We start from the raw sequence: 23,311 nt of genomic DNA, 5'->3' as shown, positions 1-23,311 counted from the left end.
ATTGCATGTGTTGAATGACAGAATCTTATGTCAGCATTCCTAGTAGGAAAATAGAGCTTTTTAATGATAATGGGCAGAAGCTGTTTTAAAAGTTTGGTTAAATGCTCTGAAACACAGCTACTCTCTTACAGGTGAGATCACCCATTCCGCCTCTTCAGTTCTCAGTTTTCAGTGTGTCTTTTGGAATCTTCATAAGAACAATTTGATTTTCTTCTTGACGTTCAAGTAAAGAACACGTGTACCTTTGACCTATTGAGTAATTTCAGAAAATTGGAGAAAATGGTTACTACCCTTTAAATTGGTCTTTGTTGTGACGTCAAAATATTTATATTCCAAAGATTTTTTTGTAACAAAATGTTTGAGGACAATGTCTTACTATCTAACTTACTTAATTCTTTCATTAGAACTTTCAAATCTGTTTAGCTTTATAATAGTATTTGGCTTCTCGTAGTTTAATGTAAATACTAAAAATATATGAGAGGGTTATGATTTGTTTCACTGTGGGAAAAACTTAGGATGTTCGTGGGCATGGAAAAAGGTAATTTGCAAAAACATTTGCTTTGATGAACAGGGAGATGAAAAATGCCATCGATAAAAAGCTTCAGTCCAGAGAAGTTCTGCCCCCACGGTGTCAAGAGCAGGTTTCCTAAAGCAGTGCTTGATGAAGTGAGCGCAGCTGGTGAGGAGAGCTGCAGCTGGGCACCATGCTGTGCTTTGTTATGTCTCCTGTGCTTGCGCGTCTAGACCTAATCGTGGTTTTTCCTGTGTGACACTGGAGATGTGCTAGAAAACCCTTGGAATTGCATTGCTACCTGAAGTCATTATAATTGTTCACTTTATATAGGATTCGGTCTTCACTAATCTGAAATCTTGTGTTTGCTGTGTTTAAACCTTAAACCTATTTTTGTCCCAATTTTTGCAAGGAAATTTGTTTTTAAACTACTTAACATTTTTTTGCTTTTTAGCACGTTCTATTGAAGTATACAGTACAGAAAAGTGTACCAGTTGCAGGTGTACGGTTTGAAATATCACAAAGTGACCACAGGTAACCAGTGCCAGGATTGAGAAAGACAACGTCACTGGCACCCCAGGTACTTCTGTGTGCTCCCTTGTCAGCGCTCCCACCCACCAAGTAACCACTGCCCTTTCTTCCAAAGCCATAGATAAGTTTTACTTATTTTTAAGCTTTATTATAAATGGAACCTTAGAGTTTATATTCTTTTGTGGCAGGATCCTTTGAATATTCTATTGTTCTTCCATTTTGTTACATACAGCAATAGTTACCCATTCTCATTGCACTGTAGTATTTCATTGTGCAAATATACTGTGATTTTTCCGTTATGCTATTATGGGTGTTTATTAGTTTTCTTTTGCTGCTGTGACAAATAACCAAAATTTAATGGCTTAAACAATACAAATGTAATATACATGCAAATGATATATCTGATAAGGGTCTAGTATTTGGAATATATAAGAATGCTTAATAGTAAGACAACTCAATGTTAAAAGGGACAAAATATTTGAATAGATATTTCTTCAAAGAAGGTATGCAAATGACAAACACATGGAAAGATGCTTGATGTCATTAGTAACTGGGGAAATGCAAGTCAAAGCCACAAAGAGAGAACCACTTCACAGCCAAAATAAAAAATGTAAGTGTTGGCAAAGAAGAGATGAGAAGCCCCCATACATTGTTGGTGGGAATGTAAAATGGTGCAGCCACTTTGGAAAACAGTGTGGTGGTCCCTCATCAGGTTAAACATGTAGTTACGGTATGACCCAGCAGTTCCACTCCTAGGTGTATATCCAGCAGAAGTGAGAACGTATGTCCTCACAGAAACTTGTATATAAATGTTTACAGCAGCATTTATAATAGCTAAAAGGTGGGAACAACCCAACATCCATCAACAGACAAGTGAACAAACAAAATGGGGCATATCCGTGCAGTGGGATACTTTTCAACTATAAAAACAAAGTACTGATACGTGCTTCCACATGGACGAACTTTGAAAACATGTTAAGTGAAAGAAACCAGTCAAAAAGTCAGAAGGTCTGATTCCATTTATATGAACTGTCCAGAGGAGGCAAATCATTTGAGACAGTAAATGAGCGGCTGTGAGAGGAGAGGGCAATGAGGAATGACTGCTAATAGTCAGTTTGTCTTGAGGGTGAGGAAACTGTTCTAGAATTAGAGTGTGATGGTAGTTGCACAGTCTTGTGAACATACTAAAAACGGACTTATTCACCTCAAAAGGATGAGCTATGGTATGTGAATTATGTGTCAGTTTTTTTTCTTTAAAGAAATTTGCATCACTGTCAACGACATACAAGACTTCCAGTTGCTCTGCATCTCTGCCTACACTTGCTGTTGTCTGTCTTTGTAGATATTCTAGCAGGTTTTTTATTTATACAGTACAGCCTCATTGTGGTTTTAATTCTACTTCTTTAATAACTAATGAAAGTAATGTTTCATGTTTATTGGCCATTTGGATATCCTTTTTTATAACGTACATGTTTAAGAGTCTTACCTTTTTTAGGAGGAGTGGGGCAGAAAAATAGGGAAATATTTGACTTTTTCTTACGAACTCATTCTTTACATGTTCAAGATACTAATCAGATCCTTCTCAGATATATATTGCAAATATCTTCTCCCCTTCTGTGGTTTGGAGTTTTTACTCCTTTTTTTTTTTTTTTCTTAAATTGAAGTACAGTCAGTTTACAGTGTTGTGTCAGTTTCTCCTTTTTACTCTTACTGGTATCTTTTGATGAATAGAAATTACTGATTTTAATGTTCCATTTGCCAGCTTTTCTTTATGGTTATTGATTTTTGACTTATTTTGAAGAAGTCTTTGCCCTCAAGGTCATGAAGACAGCTTGATTTTTTTTTTCCTAGGAGTTTTATTGTCTTACTTTTCTACAGTTCATCTGGGATTGGCTTCTATGCATGGTGTGAAATAGGGAATACCTTTGTTTTTTTTTTAATGTGGTGTTCAATGAATCCAGCACCATTGTGGGTGAGGGAATCATCCCTCTGCACCGCAGTGCCACCTTGGTCATAGTTCAACTGTCTGCTTACGCATGCATCTGTTTCTGGACCTTCTGTTCTCTTCCACTTGCCCGTTTGTCTATCTGGTACCAATACTGCAGTCTCAATACCTGTAGTTAAAAGAAGCCTTTATCTGGCAGCCTAACCCCTCCTCTGTTGTTTCTCCTTAGGATTGTTTTTGCTATTCTTGACCCTTTGCATTTACATATAAACTTTAGAGTCAACCTGTCAGTTGCCACACCAAAAAGTGGCATTTTGATTGAGATTGCGTTGAGTTTATAGATCAGTTTGGGGATAACTGTCATCTTTACTATACCTTCCAAACTGTGCATAGGACTATCCCTCCGTTTATACAGGTCTTTACCTCTCCTAGTAGTGCTTGTAGTTTTCAGTGTATCATCTGGTATCTCCTTTTGGTAGACTTTATTTTCCCAGCTAACTTTTTTTTTTTTTTTTTTTTTGATGCTATTATAGGAGGAGGGTATAGCTCAAGCGGTAGAGTGCGTGCTTAGTATGCATGAGGTCCTGGGTTCAGTCCCCAGTACCTCCTCCAAATATAAATAAATAAGCCCAATTACCTCGCCTCCATAAAGATAAAAGAAAAAAGTGATGCTGTTGTAAGTGGCATCCTTTTAAAATTTTATTTTCTTGGTTGCTGGTATGTAGAAATGTACTTTTTTTCATATTGATCTTATCCAGCAACTTTACTCAAATCTGTTTACTAATGTAATAGTTCACCTGTAGTTTATTTTGTATTTTTCTGCACACAGTTATGTCATCTGCAAATGCTGAGTTTTAGTTCTTCCTTTCTAATGTCTGGCTCTGTGGCACCTGTACTCCAGTCTAGACTCCTAGAGAGAACTGATGAGAGGAACCATCTTTATCTTGTTCCCCGAGTGAAAGCTTTAAGGATTTCAGTGTTGCGTATATTGGCTGCATGCTTTTTGTAGATACTCCGTCAGAAAGGAAGTTCTCTTCTTTCCTAGTTACTTGATAGTATAAGTTTTATCATGAATTGGGTGTTGAATTTTATAAAATTTTATTTTCATCTATTGAGAAAAATTTTTTGTGTTAATGGTATCAGTTATATTACCTTTTCAAAATATTAAGCCAACTTTGTATTCTTGAAATAAATTTAATTTGATCTTGATGTGTTAGTTTTATTATGTTGCTGCATTTGGTTTGCTAGTATTCTGTTAGGATTTTGTATTACTCCTGAGAAAAATTGGCCTGTAGTTTTCATTTCTCATAATGTTTTTGTCAGCATTTGATATCAAGATTATGTTAACATCATAAATCAAGTTGGGAAGTATTCCCTCTTGTATTCTTTGTAAGACTGATATACTTGTCAATTTTCTTTCTTTAAAACTATCAGTATTAATTTGTAAGGCCTGTTGTGGAACTTAAGAACAGCCAAAATGGTAATATCCATTACAGTGTTCTTCTGTGGGCTTTCTTTTTTTTTTTTTTTTTTTTTTTAATAGAGAAAGTACTTGCTTTTTAAACTGGCAAAATGCCAGACTGGGAATTCTTCCTTCATGTAACACCTTATTAATGTCCTTACCAAATAGTTACTCCTCATCGTAGACATGAGGGAATTCTCACTGTACGGGTAAGGTTTACCCTGTGATCGTGATCATTTTAGAGAATTATAGGAAAAATTGTAATCCACACATATAAAGAATACACGAAGTAATTAATATGAAGAGGTACATGAAATTCAAGGATGTTTTAAGTTATTTCTCAATCAGATAATTAGAGAATAGATGGAGATAGTTCTACTTTGAGAAATAGCAACAAAACATTTCCAGTTTCTCAAAATATGATTATATGTATATATATATACATAGAGGTTCACACACATACATTTACCTTGATTATTAACTTGATCTCATTGTATCACCAGAATCTCTTTAGAATTAGTTAGTGACAATTCTATCTTACTTTAAAAATCTTATCTTAAGGCTAAGATTTTTTTCTAAAGTTCAAATACAGTGATTCTCAAGTTTTTTTGGTCATGACTCCTTTACATTTGTACTTACTAAGGACCCCAAAGAATTACTGTTAATATGGGTCACGTATCTATATTTGCCATATGATAAATAAAAATAATAAAATACTCATTTATAAATAACAGTAGTAAATCCATTACATGTTAACATAACTTTTTATGGAAAACAACTTTACGAAACTAAAAAAACGTACATAGAAGAGTGCCATTGTTTTACATTCTCACAAACTCTTTAATATCTGGCTTAGTGGAAAACAATTAGATTCTCTCATCTGCTGTATTCCATTTGATGTGCTGTGTTGTTTGGTTGAATTCCATGAAGAAAATCCAGCCTCACAAATACACAGGCGGAAAAGGTATGAGTATTTTAATAGCTCTTCCAGATAATTGTGAATTTTCTTTTTTGATGCTAAAACTTGCAAGTGTTAGTCTTTTAAAGGTTAATTGCAGTGTGGAATCCATTGGTCTGTCTTGCACTTTGAATGGCTCTTTACCCCTCTGTGATTTTGTAACTGTATTCACTGGATTTAGAAAATAATTGTTCACTGAGTTACAAGGTGCTTCCAAATATTGGCATGGCTCGTTGTAATATATCTCCCCAAATCACGTATTTTTAGTATTGTTACTGATCACATTGGAAATTCTAAGTTTAACTGGTGGGAAGCCATCAGGCTCAGTGACGGATACAAATTTTCCAAGATAACTAATTTTTTCTGGAAAGGTCAAATTCTATTAACGCAACAAGTACTGTCAGTTATATTCCTTGTACTGACAGGCTCACTTCATTCATTTTTGAGAAAATGTCTGCCACATACGACTGAAAAACCGGTTGGTCTGTAAGTTCTTTCAGGTAAGCGTGGTGGGAAAGGTGGCTAGTTCAACTTCTAAGTCCGGAGCACAAAAACACTCCAGTATGCAGCCCAAGAGGTATGTGTGCACTTCCTAGTTCCGCACAGCAGTTTAGAAGAACTGATGCTGAATGGTTGCCACTTAGTGGAATTAATTTTTACCTCATCAAGGGAATTCTCAAGTAAACTTGGCTTTGCATTTTCCCCCAGTGACTACAAATTCAGTTTGGTGCCACTGCCTTGCTTTGTGGTAGAAGGCTAGCAGTTTTACTCCACCGGCCGTGCAAACAAATGTTCACACAGTGAAAAAGGCAAGTGACTTCTTAGTAGTAATATGAGAATAGTTTTGGCCTCAGAGTCCCTGCAGAGTTCTCAAGACCTCTCGGGGTCCTGTCGTCACACTCTGGGACCTGCTGTTATAATCCAGTAGCCAGATTAGTCATTTGATTTTGCCCCATGTTGGCTTTGAATTTAAAACAAGGCTTTGGTTCCGAAATTTTGGTTCACATCCTGTAGAATGTGACTCTTCCAAGCATTTTCTATTAAAGTGTGTTTTATCTATAATGCTATAACTTTGCCATGTTTAACTAGGTTAGTTTCCTGTTCTGTGTTTCGTGTGTGTGTGCCCTGGTCCTTCCAAGTTCAGAAGGGAAATGCTATTAAGGGGGTAAGTGATGGCCACATCTTTTGCCGCACTCCCAAAACTCTTGCTGCTCCTTAACTGCCTTAGATGCTCACTATTTCAAGAACATTGTTAACCTTTAAGCAAAACAGACCTAACCCAGCCCCACCTTGCAAGATACCTGAGCATCTTAGCCACCACCTCCTCCCTTAAATGGGCTTTGTAAAGCCATGAGAATCTTAATATGCAAGATTTGCAGTGCCAGGACTCTGGAAGACAGTGGGAGGAGCCAGAGAGTGAGTTACTCCATTTATTAACCACATGACTGTGAAAGTCATTTATTGTTCTGTAGCCTTAGTGTCATCATCTATACTGCGTAGTGTCAAAGATAGCCTGCTTGGGTATAGAGTTACAAATAGGGTAAATGAGATTGAGGATGTGGGGGTGCTTTCTAAACTGTAAAGTGCCACACAAATGTAAGTTTTAATAGCCACCAGGGAAGGAATTCTATTTTATTTTATTTTTGGTGATTGCTTTTTTTTTTTTTTTTTTTTTAGGAATTTTAGTTTACATTAATTTCTTAAATACTAGCTCCATGATTATTCAGGCAAGCATTTTTAGCTATCTGCTCTAAATGTACGAGTGTAATTAGACCACTTCGGAAAAGCCTACTGCCTTGTATGCTTGTTTCTACCCGCCCCCCCAAAAAAAGTTAAGTTATCCATATATATAATGAACAGTATTAGACCAACTGCTATTTGTAAAGATTAAATTAGATCCATACCTAACATCAGTCACAAAAACGAACTCCAAATGCAGCAGACCTAAATGTAAAGTATGAAACCATACAAATAACTAAAAGAAAATAAAAATTCTTTTATATCTGAGTGGGGAAAGTCTTTCTAACTTTACTTCAATCCATATGCAATGAAAGAAATTTTAAATTCAACTACATAAAAATAATTAGGAAGGGGGTGGGTATAGCTCAGTGGTAAAGTGCATGCTTAGCATGCACGAGGTCCTGGATTCAATTCCTAGTACCTCCATTATAAAAAAAATTGTTTAATTAAAATTTAAAAGTAGTTGGGGGAAAAACGCATGATGGCAGAAAGCACCATCAGCAAAGCCAAAAGGCAAACAAAAAGTTTGAGAGGAAATAGTTACATCACTGATAAAGAACAGATATCCCTAATATTTGAAGAACTCTTAAAATAGTTTTGGGGAACCAACAGCCCTGTGGAAAATAAATAAATAGGCAAAAGACAGGAACAGACAAATAAAACAATATAAAAACAGCCCTTGAACATAAATATGCTCACTTTTCCTCAGGGAGAAATGCAAATTAAAATTACACCAAGATACTATTTCTCCCTATTTGAAAAAAATTCAAAAGCTTGACAATGCACTTTGTTGGAGAGGTGGTGGGGAAACAGGTGTGTTCATGCACTGCTCCTGGGAGTGCCAAACAGTACGACCTGTAGCAAGGGAAATGCGCAGTATTCAATAAAACTACTGACTCAGTAATCACATACCAAGGAACTTACCCCAAAGATACATGTCTGACAGTATAAAAATAACATTCACACAGTGATGTTATTTGTAATCGCAAAATATTGGAAACAACCTAAATGCCTGCTCACAGGAAATTAGATGACTAAACTGGTGCAGCCATTCAGTGGAATACCATGCAGTTATTAAAAAACGAAGCTGATGTCTATGAACTGATGTGCAGCAACTCCAGGACAGTATATGTCTCTTTTCACTAAAGATGCTATTCTAACTGGAAGTTTTTTCCTTACTTTTTTCAAGTTGTTCATTGTTAGTGTGTGGAAGAGCAACTGATTTTTGTGTATTGATTTTGTATCCTGCAACTTTGCTTAACCCATTACATTTTATTTTTAATTCTTTTTCTGCCAGCTCTAATAGAATAGGTGCTGGTGGGCATTCTAGTCATGGTTGACTTTAAAAGGAATAACTTATGCTATTTAAAGTTAAACAGTATGTTTGAAGATTTTTTTTTTTTGTAGATACCTTTATCAATTTAAAGAAGTTCCCTTATGTTCTTTTCTTTTTTCAAATCATGGTTATTGTTTTTCTTATTCAATGCTCTGTGTCAGAGAGCTTCTCTTTTCTTCTGCTAACATGGTGATTATTGCATTAATAGATTCTGATACTAAACCAACTTTGCATTTCTGAAATTACGTATTTTTTTTTACCTTTATTAAATTTGGTTAATTACTGTTTTATTTAGGATATTTGTATCTACATTTTTGAGTGAAATTGAGTAATTTTATTTTTTCATGCTGTTTGGTTTATTATTAGGGTTATACTAACCTCATAAAATGAGTTCAGGAGTTTTTTGTATTTTTGTATTTCTGGGGATTCATGAAAAAAGATTCATGAAATTAGAATTATATGTACCTTGAATGTTTGGTAGAATTTTTCTGTGAAACCATCGGTCCTGAGCTTTTTTTACTTTGTTTTTGTGCATTTAAACTACTGATTCAATTTTTTTAAATGTTACGTCAGGCTTTACATTTTTTTGAGCCAATTTTGGAAAGATGTATTTTCTAGGAATTTGTCCATTTCATCTAAGTTTTCAAATTTATTGTGATAAAATCATTCACAATATTTATTATCTTTTTAATCTCTGCTCTGTATTTATTTCTCCCTTTACATTCCCAAGATGGTTTCCTATTTTTTCCTTACTTACCTTTTTAGAGGTTTGTCAGTTTTGTTAGTGTTTTCAGATAGTTTTACGGGTCTCTTTTACATTCAATTCTGTTTAGTTACTTTCTGCTCTTGTGTTTATTATTTGTTTCCTTACACACTTTTTGAGTTTATTCTACTACTTCTTTTTCTACTGTTTCTTTCTCTAGTTAAACAGTTCTTCATTAATTTTTAGCCTTTTTTCTCTTCTAGTATAAACATTTAAGGTCTAAATCATCCTCTCAGGGCCTCTTTAGCTGCCTACCACAATTTTGGGTAACTGATATTTTATTATCATTCAGTTATAAGTGTTTCTTATTTTCTGTAATATTTTCTTTGATATCCAGGTTACATGAAAATGTGTTTTCTAGTTTTCAAATGTGCAGGAGTTTTTAGTTATCTAAAAAAATTTTTTGTAATTTGTTTGCAGTCTTCTATTTCCTTTCCAAAGTTTTGTCTGTTTATTCAGAACTCCCCTGTAACATTGTTTGTTCAAATGCATCCTTATCCCAGTATTGAGGCCCTGGCTGGAGACCAGTCAGCTCCCATTTTTGAGGAGTTAGGTCCGCACCCCAGTCACTTCCCCTCTCAGCCTCCTGTAGGTGCTCTGGAATCACTCACTACTCTAGGCCCAGCTGGTTAACTCTGTCCTTGGGTCCAACCCGCTGTGTGGCCCTGCCTGGCTGGCTTCTCTCATTTTGAGCTGTAAGTAACAGGTCTGACATCAAATCCTGGATGTTTTATGACCAGCTGAGTCCCATGAAGCTCTTCCTGGAGGCCTTGGGAGTTTATGGCTTCCACTGTCAGTTATGCTGGTGCGGTGGGTTGATAGAGTACCTGTGGCCTGGGGATCGAACTTTTGTCTTTGGTGTTGAAATAAGGCTTGGTACACCAGGGGGCGCTGCAGTCTCACTCTGTTGCTTTGCGGCTTGATGAAGGTCTGTGCTGTGCAGCGTACCCCCTTGCTTTGGGAGAGGGTTTGCTCCCGGTGTTTTTTGTTGGTCACCTTCTCTCTGGTCAAGTTTCAGAAACTCAGCCCAGTGAAAGTTGGTGTCCATGAAAATGTCAGGAGTGTATTAGTCATGTGTCTCTGAATGTACTGCCTTAAGCTCACCACCTCTCCTTTCTGGGTTCTTAATTTACCTAGCTATGAAATGGGCATAATAGGCATTACATAATAGGCAAAATTTTGATCCTTCTTTTTTTTTTCATTTGGTGGGTGGGGATATTGTTTAGTTTTGAAACCCTTAATGGAGAGAAAACCTATTTAGTGTTTCTCCAGGAGAGTATCATTATTACTTTGCAAACCTGAAGACTTTCTCCAGGGCAGTAACCTTTGCAACTTGCAAACCTGAAACCTGCTTTTAACCTGTACACTGGCTCAGAAATTGAATGTGGCCCAGTGAGTCTAAGCTGAAAGATCTCTTGGATTCCTAGTTACGGCTAAGGACAACATGCCAGGCTCAGCCATTTCAAAACCTGTGCATTTTATTTAACCTACGAATTTTCACAGCTAGTGCCGTTTTGAGCACCTGTCTGTATCAGGCATCATGCTGAGTGCTTTACAAACTTCAGCTCATTAATCGTCCCATGACCCTCAGGCATTATCACCCTTTTTGACAGATGAGAAAATTGAGCTTCACGTAGCTAGTAAGTGGTGGCACTGAGATCCAAACCTGGAATGAGCAGTCTTCAAAGCAGCAGCTCTCAGCCAACATGGACCCTGGAGCTTGGGCTCCCCCCACTCCTGGGGGAAGTGCCTGTCACTGTGGTCAGTCAGTCAAGGGAGCCCAACTGGCTATAAGGGACCATCTCCAGACCCACAGTGACTGAGGACCACTGATGACGATTTGGACCTCTAGATATCAACTATTCTAGAGTTCTAGAACCTTACCACTGGTAAGGTTTAAGACTTAAGGCAACGTTTCTCAGATTGGCTTGCCCAGGGCAACTCGTCCCTCAAGGCCTCCAATTCCACAGTAGAACCTTCCTCAGACTCCTCATTTCAACACTATGTTGCTCTATACAATGGCCATAGGTTCATTGGTCAAATAACTACCAATTTAGGTCAGTGTGGACCCCTGCTCAGGCTCCTGCCTCTGGGGAAGGTTCTTTTGTGTTTCAGTTCACGCAGCCAAAAACCGGAAGCTGAGATCCATGCAGCGTAAGCTTTATTCAATGGCCAGAGGATGGAGGAGGAGGAACTTAGTTCACAGATCAGCTTCTTGCCCACGTGGCACCGCTGCGGGTCACAGCCATGGGCAGGTGTGTCATTTAGTAGCTGATGGAGTAAAACCAGCATAGAAGGAGACTCGAGCTCCTGGAGGTCACATTATTCTTGGTTCCAGCTGGATTTGGTTTTCCTTTTCCTACAGCTTCCTCCTTTTGTCTCTGGACCCTGTGATGACTTTTATACATTAGTTTCTGTTCAAGGGAGAGGTGGTTGGGTTTTGAACAAGGATCTGGTGTAAGCTCTGGCAACAAAATATATCTGGGACATCTTTATACCTGCTTCCAGAGTTCACGATAATATTAGCACTGGAAAGCAGCGCAGCAAGGGCCCGTGTTTAAGTGGAGCCCAAGCCCAGCATTCCCCAAGCTTGTCTGACCACAGATCTCCATTTCTTCATCATGGGATCTCTGAGTCTGGCTGCACGGTGCACGCAGAGAGCAGTGCTCTAGCTCAGGGTCCTCTGCCTCAGCACTGCTGGCATCCTGGGCTGGAGGACTGTTGTGGAGGGCTGTCCTGTACCAGGGAGGATTTTAGCAGCATTTCTGGCCTCCTCGCATTAGAAGCCAGAAGCAACTCCCCCAACCCTAAACAAATATTACTTTTATATGTAAATGTTATATATATGCAGATTTACAGTTGATCTGTGGTATTAAAATTTCTTCGGGAGGTGATTAGGGAAAAAATAACATCTGAAAAGACTCCTTACGAGAAGTGATGTTAAACGTGCTCTAGCTCAGCTTTTCAGTTCTTAATTCATGTAAATGCCCCAGGAAAAATGACAGACGTGGCTCTTTTAAGCGCAACCGGAGTCAAGCAACTGGAGACACAGAAGCAAACAGCTGGGAGCTGGCAGAAGCTGAGGATACCATACACAAAAGACTTAGGACTGCTTAGCCGCTTGGCTACTATTGGCACAGGAACCTCAAAACAGCTTTCAGCCAAGATCACTATCACGGGAAGCGCCACCATTTCTAAGTGGAAGCGGCTTGGGAGAGGGGTCTCCCTGTGGTGAGAGGGGCTGGAAGCTGTGTTGTCCCGTCACTTTACGCCAGACTGAGGACTCAGTTACTGAATGTGGTCTCCACATCCCTGCCACACACACATCTGGATCCATTTTTCTCTTCTCTGCTCCTGACTGTCCTTACTCTCGGGTAAGCCTCTCACTCTGACCTCCTCAGGTATCACATATGTGAGAACATATTTGAGAACATCGAACATCTTGATTGCTGGCCACTGTCCCTCCATGATGGGGCAGTAACAAACAGCCCACCCATCCAGAATACAGAGCTCATTTCTATTGCACCTAGCTGGCTAAAAGGAAAAAAAATTAAATTAGAAATCCAACCAGGGCCAGGGGGAGGGTATAGCTTGGTGGTGGAGTGCGTGTTTAGTGAGCACGAGGTCCGAGTTCAATCCCCAGGACTACCATTAAAGTAAGGAAAGAAGATTTTTTAAAAATCCAACCAAAAGTTTAAAAAAAGTTTCTCTATTTAAAAGCTTACTTCTCTAATCTAGTAGACAGCAAAATTTCCTAGCTTTCAATTTTGGGAAATGAGTGACTAAGAGTTTAACCTGAACCCAAGCTAAGTCACTCATTTTCTGCTGCTTCTATCAAAAAAAAAAAAAAAAAAAAAAAAACCCCACTTGAACTCAGCGTAGATGGGTGAGGGATAGAGTCGGTGCTCACAGGAAGCCACGCGCCCTTCAAAGGCACCTGTCTCTCTTAGCATTAAGCTCTGGGAACCAGCCTGGCACTGCCTCGGTGACCCTCCTCGGAGCCGCTTTCAGAAAAGCAAGGTAAGTGGGGTGCGGTGTTCGCGGGGCCTTGGGCCATCATGGCTTTGTCCACACGTGCATGGACTTGGGAAGCACTGGAAGCTGCCCAGCCACGCAGCCAGCCCGTCACTCAGGCACCCTGGCCACGCCGGCGGTCACTCTCGCTGGCATGTGTCTCGCAGCACACACACACAACCTACCTGCACCCACATCCTCAGGGCCCTCACCCACCGGCTCACACAGATACAGGCTCTCCTCCCGCACACGCCCGGCCTGAGCCCCACGCTCAGAACACACAGATGATTTTCACTAAACATATACACTTCTCCTCTTGCTTCTATCAAAACTCCCAGGTCCAGAAACACCTGGCAAATAAGGCCTGTAGAGTAATTCCAGACATTTACCAGCTGTGTTTACTTCTGCTTCTGATAATTTCCTACCGCTGGCCTCTCTTACTGCTTTCATGTTTGCTGGTAAAACGGGGGAGAAGGACTAGAATGGTTATTTAAGTAGAACTGATAATCATTTAACACAGTTTTGGGGTTTTGGTTTTGGGTTCTTTGGAGACCGTGTGGTGCCCCAGGTCTTCACCATCCGTTGGCAGGAATAAATCAGAACCTCTCTGTGGAGAAACACACAGTTTGGGTGTTTGGTCGTGTGGTGGTGAGGGTGGGAGATGGGGAGGAGGTGTGAATTACCAAACAACATGGAAAGGGCTTTACTCAGGAATAGCAGGGTGCCTGCCGTTAAGGAGAATGCGGAGGAGGCGGCCTTGTCTGAACCCTCATCCCTGAATTGCTCTGATTCACCTGTGAATACGTGTATAAATTTAAGGTTTTTAACCTCTTCATCTGCCAGTTTTGATAGGAAACGAGGGTGGTTGGGAAGGCAAAGACTTATTTCTGGCTACGATGTGCCTTTTCTAGGTTTGTCCTGCTAATTCCTACTCTGCCGGGGTTCAGTGCATGAGGTTGACTTTTATATGCAATTTTGATGGAAAGACCAATAATTTCCCTCAACTTACCCATCTCAATACCGCAAACTGCTGTAGGGCCTTGAAAACACACTTGCTGCATTCATGTCACGCTGGCCCTGCAGTGGCCAGCCACCGAGCCTGGGAGGCCAGGCGTGCTCCATAGCGAACGTGGGGCTTGAGTGTGGTTGGTGTGCTGGGGCCCGCCTGCACCAACGCTCAGGAGCTGAATGTTAAATCTTGGGACTCTTGTGAGGCAGTTGGTGGCTTGACTTTGGCCACAGTAAGAATATTTACACCACAGAAACCAGCAAAAGCCATGTATCAGAGCACCCCCCACACTCGCCCTCTCCCTACACTCACAGACCTGGTTCACCAGCCCATCACTGGGACTGAGGGCCCGGGGAACAAGTTCTCTCCATAGCTGTGTGGTCTTGGGACGGCATTTAACCTCTCTGAATCTTTCACAGATCATCTCCAGCATGGCTCAGCATGCTTATTTAGCTTAGAGTACCAGACTTTAGATGGAGGGGATATGGGAACAAGGAGCACAGGACTGGGATTAAATGCATGGTATCGGTGCACGTGCTTTGAAACCTTTAAAGTATAAAGTTTGCAGGAGGAATTAGAATTTCTATATAAAGGCAAGAGGCCAACCTGGTTCCCTCTAGCCTGATGACTGACCTAAGTAATCACTGAAGTTTGGAGTTACAACCTGAAGGGGAAACATGCATAGACTTTTCATCTTTTTTGGATGGAGAGGCCCTGGGTGCAGTAGTGTTGGGGGTATCAGCTGGTCTTGTCATCCCTGCAAGTGATTTCAGGAATGCCAGACTGTCTTTTAGCAATATGTCCTTGAAAAACACCTCCCTGAAAAGGAAGTTTTACTAACGCCACTTAATAAGAGAACCAGAGCTTCTAGCAGAGAGGTAAGAACAGTGGCAGAGCTGGAATGTGGAATCTGGCTCCAAGAGAGCAGGATTATTTCACTTGACGGCACTGCCCTTCAATTCAAAGAACTCTGCCCTTGAAGGGTGGGGCGGGCGGGATGGTGAACGAGGACTCTGCACGCGGAACCGTTTGGATTTGCTTTTGCTCTTACGGAAACCTTGCTGGCACCTCCCCTCGTTAGGTTCGTCTGATTGGGCTCGGACCTGCCTCGAGGAGCCTGTAAGCCTGACCATGAACCCCACGGATATAGCGGACACCACCCTGGATGAAAGCATCTATAACAGTTATTACCTCTACGAGAGCATCCCCAAGCCCTGCACCAAAGAAGGCATCAAGGCGTTTGGGGGTCTCTTCCTGCCGCCGCTCTACTCCTTGGTCTTTCTGTTTGGCCTGCTTGGAAATTCTGTGGTGGTTCTGGTTCTGTTCAAGTACAAGCGGCTCAAGTCCATGACCGACGTGTACCTGCTCAACCTGGCCATCTCGGACCTGCTCTTCGTGCTCTCGCTCCCCTTCTGGGGCTACTACGCTGCGGACCAGTGGGTGTTCGGGCTTGGCCTCTGCAAGCTGGTTTCCTGGATGTACCTGGTGGGCTTCTACAGCGGCATCTTCTTCATCACGCTCATGAGCATCGACAGGTACCTGGCCATCGTGCACGCGGTCTTCTCCTTGCGAGCGAGGACCTTGACGTCCGGGGTCATCACCAGCCTGGCCACGTGGTCAGTGGCGGTGTTCGCCTCCCTCCCGGGCCTTTTGTTCAGCACCTGTTACACTGAGCGCAACCACACCTACTGCAAGACCAAGTACTCTTTCAACTCCACGCGGTGGAAGGTCCTGAGCTCCCTGGAGATCAACATCCTCGGGCTGGTGCTCCCCCTGGCCATCATGCTGTTCTGCTACTCCATGATCATCAGGACCCTGCAGCACTGTAAAAACGAGAAGAAGAACAAGGCGGTGAAGATGATCTTCGCCGTGGTGGTCCTCTTCCTGGGTTTCTGGACCCCTTACAACGTGGTGCTCTTCCTGGAGACCCTGGTGGAGCTGGAGGTCCTTCAGGACTGCGCCTTCGAGAGACACCTGGACTATGCCATCCAGGCCACAGAGACCCTGGCTTTTGTTCACTGCTGCCTCAATCCAGTCATCTACTTCTTCCTGGGGGAGAAATTTCGCAAGTACATCGTACAGCTCTTCAAAACCTGCAAGGGCACTTTTGTGCTCTGTCAGTACTGTCCGCTCCTCCAGATCTACTCCCCCGAGACCCCCAGCTCATCTTACACGCAGTCCACGGTGGACCATGATCTCCACGATGCTCTGTAGAAAATGAAAATGCAGAAAACAGAGTTAATAAGCTTCCCGAATTAAGAGCTTCCTTAAAACTGTATTGCAGTAAGAGTTCCCTGAGCAAGGGCCAGGAAGAAGACTTCCATCTACTGCAGAGATCGGGGCTTCTCACCCTGCAGTCAGTTTTCCTCCTGCCGCAGACAAGATCAGGGTGACCAGAGTCACCTGGAACAAGGCGTCTGCTCTACCAAGCTTTCCTACTGGGATGCATAGATCTGGGGAGGATCCTGAACAGTGTTTCCCTGGGGATACAGATAATTCTGGAGAGGGAAGACCATTCTCTTCTAACCTGAACTCACGGGGTTCTCCAAAAGGAATTGCAGAGAATTGACTGATGGAGTAAATTGCTACTTCTTGCTGTGAAAATGAGCACATTTTCTTTAATTAATTTCCAGCTTTTGTGAAACAATCTAGAAAACTTCATGCTGTCCCAGGGTTTTTCCAACAATATATCTGATGCATGATCTATTCCATGAAGCCAAGTGTATGCAGAAATGAATAATGAAATAATGAACTTAGACCTTTTTTTTCCTTTTAATGGAGATATACTAGGTATGAACCCAGAACCTTGTGCACGCTAAGCATGGGCTCTTCCACTGAGCTGTACCCTCCCCCATGAACTTAGATCTTGATTCTTTTATTGCAAAGGATTATTTGTTAACAGAAGCCAAACTTTTAATGCTAATTGCAAGTATAAGGATATAAAGGCATTAGCATGGTCTGATTTCCAAATATGAAATACAGAGCATTAAAAACACCAAACATTCTTGTGGAAATTCAAAGTTTCATGTGCTTGTGCACATGTTTCAATTATAACAGTTGACTATTCAAATTAAAAAATAATATACAGGCCCAGATACATTTGTTTGGGGTCTGTTACTTGTTTACAAACATTACCTTCAAAGCTAAAAATAACAAGGCCTAATCAAGTGCGACAGTGCTTCTTTAACCATGCGGACGTGTCTGCCGTCAAGTGAGTCGAGCATAGTCCATGAGAAGTTACTGCTCGTGTGGCATAAAAATGACTTTCAGAAATTTATGAAATTGTGAAAAGTGTCATCTTCTCTTTTAAAATATTGGCCCTGGTTTTTAACTTTTGGATGACTCAAAAGTTGGGTAAGTCTTTTCTTACAAGTCATTTTAATTGTGTAACTAATCATTTTACACCATTAAGAGAAATCCCTGTTCTCACTCACAGCCTTAATCAGAAGTAAGTGAAGACTTTCGCAGAGTCTGGGGACACCTGTCATCTCTCCAAAAACAAAATCACTTTTGCAAACTATTACCTGAGTTAACCAGTGTAACATGCTTTTGTAAATTTACACATTATTGCACGCTTTACGTTTACAAAGAATGCATTTCCCCAAAATTTGTTTTCCAGAAAAGTGATTTTAAAAGAGTAAACTGATGTTGCCTTTATAGAAATCCAATCAACGACAATAAAATAAACTTGTGTATAGTCTCTCCTGGCTGTGTCTGTGTTTGGTCCCCTGATGGGGGTGAGAACCAGAGCCTCCAACCCTCCCACTGTCTCACTTAATCATCTCCCTACAAGACCTGCCTGTGGTAGGTGATCTGGATGCGCCCAAGGGGAAGAATGCAGGGCTCACCGTTGAGATCGCCACTTGGGACGGGGAAAGAAGTCGCTATCCTGTCACCACAGCAACACTTGGAGATTAGCGTGGGTAAAAAACTGAGACAAATGAACTTATTTACAAAACATGGACGACAAATTTATGATTACCAAAGGGGAAACCAGGGGAGGGATAGATTAGGCATCTGGGATTAGCAGAGACAAACTACTATACATAAAACAGATAAACAACAGGGTCCTACATTATAGCCCAGGGAACTATATTCAGTACTTTATAACAACCTATAATGAAAAAGAATATATATATATGTATGACTGAAACACTATGCTGTACACCAGAAACTAACACAACACTGTAAATCAACTCTACTTCAATTAAAATAATAAGTAAAGGTATATTGAGATATGAAAAAAAACAACCCAGAAACTTTTGGATCACATGGGAGCAAGTGAGCACCTAATATAAATGGAAATTGACCTCAGGTGGGGGAAACGAGGGCGCTAGTCTTGCATCGGGGCTGACCATTCATTGCCCTCTGGCCATCACCCCCATTTGACTCTTGGTTCGGAGGCTTCCGGTGGTCAGTCTCACCTTTGCTCCCCAAATGTGCCTGCGTGGAGCCCTGAGGTATTGTCCCCTACACCACTCTGTCATGGTCACAGCCCGACTCTACCCTTGGCCATGCCACAGCCACCTGACATCCCGTATTCTGCATTGGTCAGTGGCTTCCTGGGCCCAAATGAACCAGACGCAAGCTCTATCCATGTTTGTGGTCACAATACTTTACTCCTTAAAAGCTTTTAATGGCTCCAAATGCCCCTTTCAGTGTATCAGAAATCTACCAAGTGCTTTCATATATTGAGACTCATTTCAGCCCCATCCTAAAGTAGATAAGGTTGGTTTATCACCCCAAGAAATTGAGTTCAGAGGAAATATTCTAATAATGAATTAGACTAACTAACTCCACCAATAATAATCATCACCTAACTGCTTAGCAAAATGCCTAATACAGAGCAGTTGTTCAATTATTTTTTAGTGAATGAGTGAATTTCCTTATCTCTTAATTAAAAGCTCTATACTGGCAATTCAAGTTTCTATTTCACTACACAAAGTTCACCAGTCCTCTCTCCAAAATCCCCATTATGTTTCTAATAAGACTTGGTGTGACAGAGTTCAAAGACTAGTTGAAATGCCTCCTAGTTCCAGAAATGAGTGGGTGGTCTTTGGGTCCAAAATGACTTCATTAAGGCTTTTGGTATGAAGTCTGCATTTTCGCCTTCTCCGGAAAATTGTAAAATAACAGCAAGAAGAAAGAATTAAAACCCCCATAAACTCCATTTTCAATCAAACCTGGAGAGATACTTTTCAGACTCCAAAACATAGATAAGGGCTACTAAAAGCAGCCTCTATCAGGCACAAACTGTGGGGGAAGGGGAAGAGAGGGTGGGGAGAGGATGGGGCACTGACAGACCTTCGGGAGTCCTGCATGAGTTTCCTAAAGGGAGGGGACGCTGTGAGGGGCAGGCGCTGCTCTGATCAGGACTCGAGTCAGAAGCCCTCCTAGCCCCTATTTGGTTCAGAGAAGTGGAGGAAGCAGATTTGTATAATTTTAAATTTGGAATAGGCAATCTTTCTCCGTGCAGTAGAAAAGGAGAGAGTCATCGGGTTGTGAAAACAGCCTGCCTCCTGGAAAATTACCGACATCCTGCCTGAAACACATGCATGTGCACACGCACGCACACACAGACAGACACACAAAAGCATACCTAACAATTCAAAGATAGACACTGAGAAAAATAATACTGACTATCCTCAGGATAGGAATACTACCTAAGGATAGGAATACAATATTTCATTACCATGATCAAATATGTTCATCTCAGTTCAAAATGCTTAATGGGGTGCTTCAGAGGTATTCTAGCTAAAAACAAAAGGCAAAAAACAAGAAGGACCTTCTGTACAGCACAGGGAACTATATTCAATACCTTGTAATAACCTCCAATGAAAAAGAATGTGAAAAAGAATATAGACAGATAGACAGATAACTGAATCACTATGCTGTACACCAGAAACTAACACGACATTGTAAATCAACTATACCTCAATAAAAATAAGTAATTATCAAAAAAAAGAAAGCGTGCTCTCACCATTTCTACGTGACATTTCACTGGATGTGCTAGCTCCATGCTGTAAGAATAAATAAGAGGTGTACAAATTGGAAAAGAGTGACATTCTGCAGAATACCCGACCAGCACCCTTCAAAACTGTGACCGTCATTCAAAACAAGGAACGTCTGAGAAACTGTCAAAGCCAAGAGCAGCCTGAAGAGACAAGACAATGAGATGTAATTCGTTCTGGAAGAGAAAAGGACATTGACTAAAGACTAACGTAATCTGAATAAGCTATGGACATTAGTTGATAATAATCAATATTGGTTCATTAAGGATAATTAATGCACCACAGTCATGTAAGATATTCATAATGGGGGAACTGGATGAGGGGTATGTGGGAACTCTCTGTACTTTCTTGATAATTTTCTTCTTCCAGTTTTGAGACAGAATTGACATACAGCACTGTATCAGTGTTTAAGGTGTCCAGCATCATGACTGGACTTACCTATGTCACAAAATGATCACCACAGTAAGTTTAGTGAACACCCATCATCTCATATAGATATGAAATAAAAGAAAAAAAGTCACCAAAGATATTACATAATTGTTGGCTATATTTCTCCACATTTCATACCCGTGATTCATTTATTTTGTACCTCGGAGTATGCACCTCTTAAACTCCCTCACCTGTTTAATTCATCCTCCCAATCCCTGCATTCTGGCAACCACCTGTTTGTTCTCTGTGTCTATGACTCTGTTTGTTTTGTTATGTTTGCTCATTTGTTTTGGTTTTGTTCATTTGTTTTTTATATTCCACATATAAGTGATAACATACAGTATTTGTCCTTCTCTGCCTGATGTATATCACTTAGCATGACACCTTCTAGGTCCATCCATGTTGTCACAAATGGCAAGCTTTCATTCTTGTTTATGGCTGTGTGATACTCCACTGTATGTACGTCTACCACATCTCCTTTATCTATTCATCTATAGATGAGCACTTAGATTGCTTTAGCACCTTGGCTATTGTAAACAATGCTACAATGAACATGGGGTGCATACATCTTTTCAAATTAGTGTTTCTGTTTCCTTTGGAAAAAGAAGTGGACTTGCCAGATCGTATGGTAGTTCTATTTTTAATTTGCTGAGGAACCTCCATACTGTTTTTGATAGTAGCTGCACCAGTTTACATTCCTACCAACAGTGCACAAGCGTTCCCTTTTCTCCACATCCTTACCAACATTTGTTGTTTGTAAACTTTTTGATGATGGCCATTCTGACAGGTGTGAGGTGATATTTCATCATGGTTATGATTTGCATTTCTCTAGTAATTAATGATATTGAGCATCTTTTCATGTGCCTGTCTGTCACATTTAATATATGCTAAATTCCCATGTGTTTTTTTCTAACAATTAAGTGGCACATCAATGTTTATTACATTATTCTCAGTACTTTTCTATATGGTTGAAATATTTAATAATAAAAATTAATTAATGTATATCCATATTATGGAAAATGCCATTGAAAAGAATGATTTCTAGCTATAAACCTACTACCATGTAGAACTGTCCATGATCTATATTAAGTGCATTTTAAAAGCCTGGAAGGATGAAACTCAAACTTAAACCTCAAACTGTTAAGTCATTTAAAATTTTTTTCCAGATTTATTGAGATATTATCGATGTTAGCCATTTTATAAAGGGAAGAATTATGCTTTCTACTTTCTAGGCTTCTTTATGTTGTTAAACAAACATGCCTTATTTTCACAATCTGCCAAAACAAGAGCAATATCTCCATTTTAAGGAAAATAAAAAGAAGGAGACCTTGTGATTAAGGAGAGCTGACTAACGGACCACAGAGAGACAGTCTAGAAAACAGGGCTCACAGGTGAGGTGAGCAGGTGCGCGCTCCTCCTGATATGATACCTGCCTCCAGAGACGTGCGGTGCTTTGAAGAAGGTGCTGATGTCAGTCCCGAGGCGGGCAGCAGAGTTTACCGTTTGAGATGGGTACAAGACAGCCCGTGGGAGCCTGTGGAATCTTTGCACTCTTTTGATCACACTGGAGATAAACCAAGACTAGAACTGGAGCCACGCCAGGCAGGAAAAAGATCTGCACCAAGCCTGGACTGTACCACCCCCTCTCGACATGGTTGCCTCAGCTAGAGGGATTCCTCCTAACTGTAATGACGTTGCCACAAAAACAGCCAGGCAAATAAAGTGAACAGGGGTTCGAGTGGTGCACGTTGTGGTCCAGCAGGGCTGCTCTTGGGGGAGTGACTGAGGAGGAGTTTGAGAGGGTTGGTGCCGTAAGCAAAGAGTGAGCTCATGGGGAGTGGATTTAAGTTGAAGACAAAAGAACTGTTCCTTGGAAACTTCTAGAGGGTTATAGCCTTGTTGGGTCTGTCACAAGGAAGATTTCCAATTAAGGTGCAGCAAGAAGTCCACAGTTTGGAGGTCTTCCTGTTTTCCAGAACTCATTGAGATGATAGGTGATATATAATGGGAGAAATTTAAAAGATGGTTGAACAACAAGGTCCTGCTGTAGAGCACAGGGAACTATATTCAATAGCTTGTAATAACCTATAATGGAAAATAATATGACAAAGGAATATATGTATATACATACATATATATAACTGAACCACTATGCTGTATACCAGAAATTAAATACACAACATTATACATCAACTCTACTTCAATAACCAAAAAAGAAAAGAAAAGAAAAGAATTTAAGTAAAAGATGGTTGGGTACAAAAGCCACTTTGGAAAATATTTTTGACAATTCTTTGTAAAGTTGAACACTTACCTACCCTGGAATCCAGGAATTCTATACCTAGGTGTTTACTCAAAAGAAATGAAGTCCTTAAGAAGACTTGTTCAAGAATGTTCACAACAGCGTATTTAATGGCAAAAGACTGAAAGCTTTCCCCTTAAGATCAGGAACAAGACAAAGATGTCTGCTCTGGCCGCTTCTATCATATTGTGCTGGAGGTTCTTGTCAGAAATAAAAAGGGCAATAAAAAGAAATAAAATGTATACAGATTGCAAAGGAAGGAATGAAACTATGTCTATCTGCAGATGACATGAGCTTTTATGC

At 40.5% G+C, this 23,311-nt stretch overlaps 1 protein-coding gene across 3 annotated transcripts; it reads left to right on the top strand.

Moving 5' to 3' along the window:
- Positions 1–4,901: 4,901 nt before the first annotated feature.
- CCR4 (C-C motif chemokine receptor 4) lies at positions 4,902–17,969 on the top strand. Of its 3 annotated transcripts, XM_032459355.1 has the most exons (3): positions 4,902–12,620; positions 13,197–13,266; positions 15,351–17,969. In XM_032459355.1, the coding sequence occupies exon 3, from the start codon at positions 15,401–15,403 to the stop codon at positions 16,481–16,483; it is 1,083 nt and encodes a 360-aa protein (XP_032315246.1). In that variant the 5' UTR covers positions 4,902–12,620; positions 13,197–13,266; positions 15,351–15,400; the 3' UTR covers positions 16,484–17,969. The 3 variants fall into 3 exon arrangements, with proteins under 3 accessions (XP_032315246.1, XP_032315245.1, XP_006194614.1); XM_032459354.1 differs by having other exon boundaries at positions 13,197–17,969; XM_006194552.3 differs by having other exon boundaries at positions 4,902–13,266.
- The last annotated feature ends 5,342 nt before the right edge of the window (positions 17,970–23,311 follow it).

The sequence above is a fragment of the Camelus ferus genome, chromosome 17, assembly GCF_009834535.1.
Source record: "Camelus ferus isolate YT-003-E chromosome 17, BCGSAC_Cfer_1.0, whole genome shotgun sequence".
NCBI classification, from domain to species: Eukaryota; Metazoa; Chordata; class Mammalia; order Artiodactyla; family Camelidae; genus Camelus; species Camelus ferus.
Note: the sequence above shows the minus strand (reverse complement) of the source record. Positions and strands in the feature narration are given on the sequence as shown.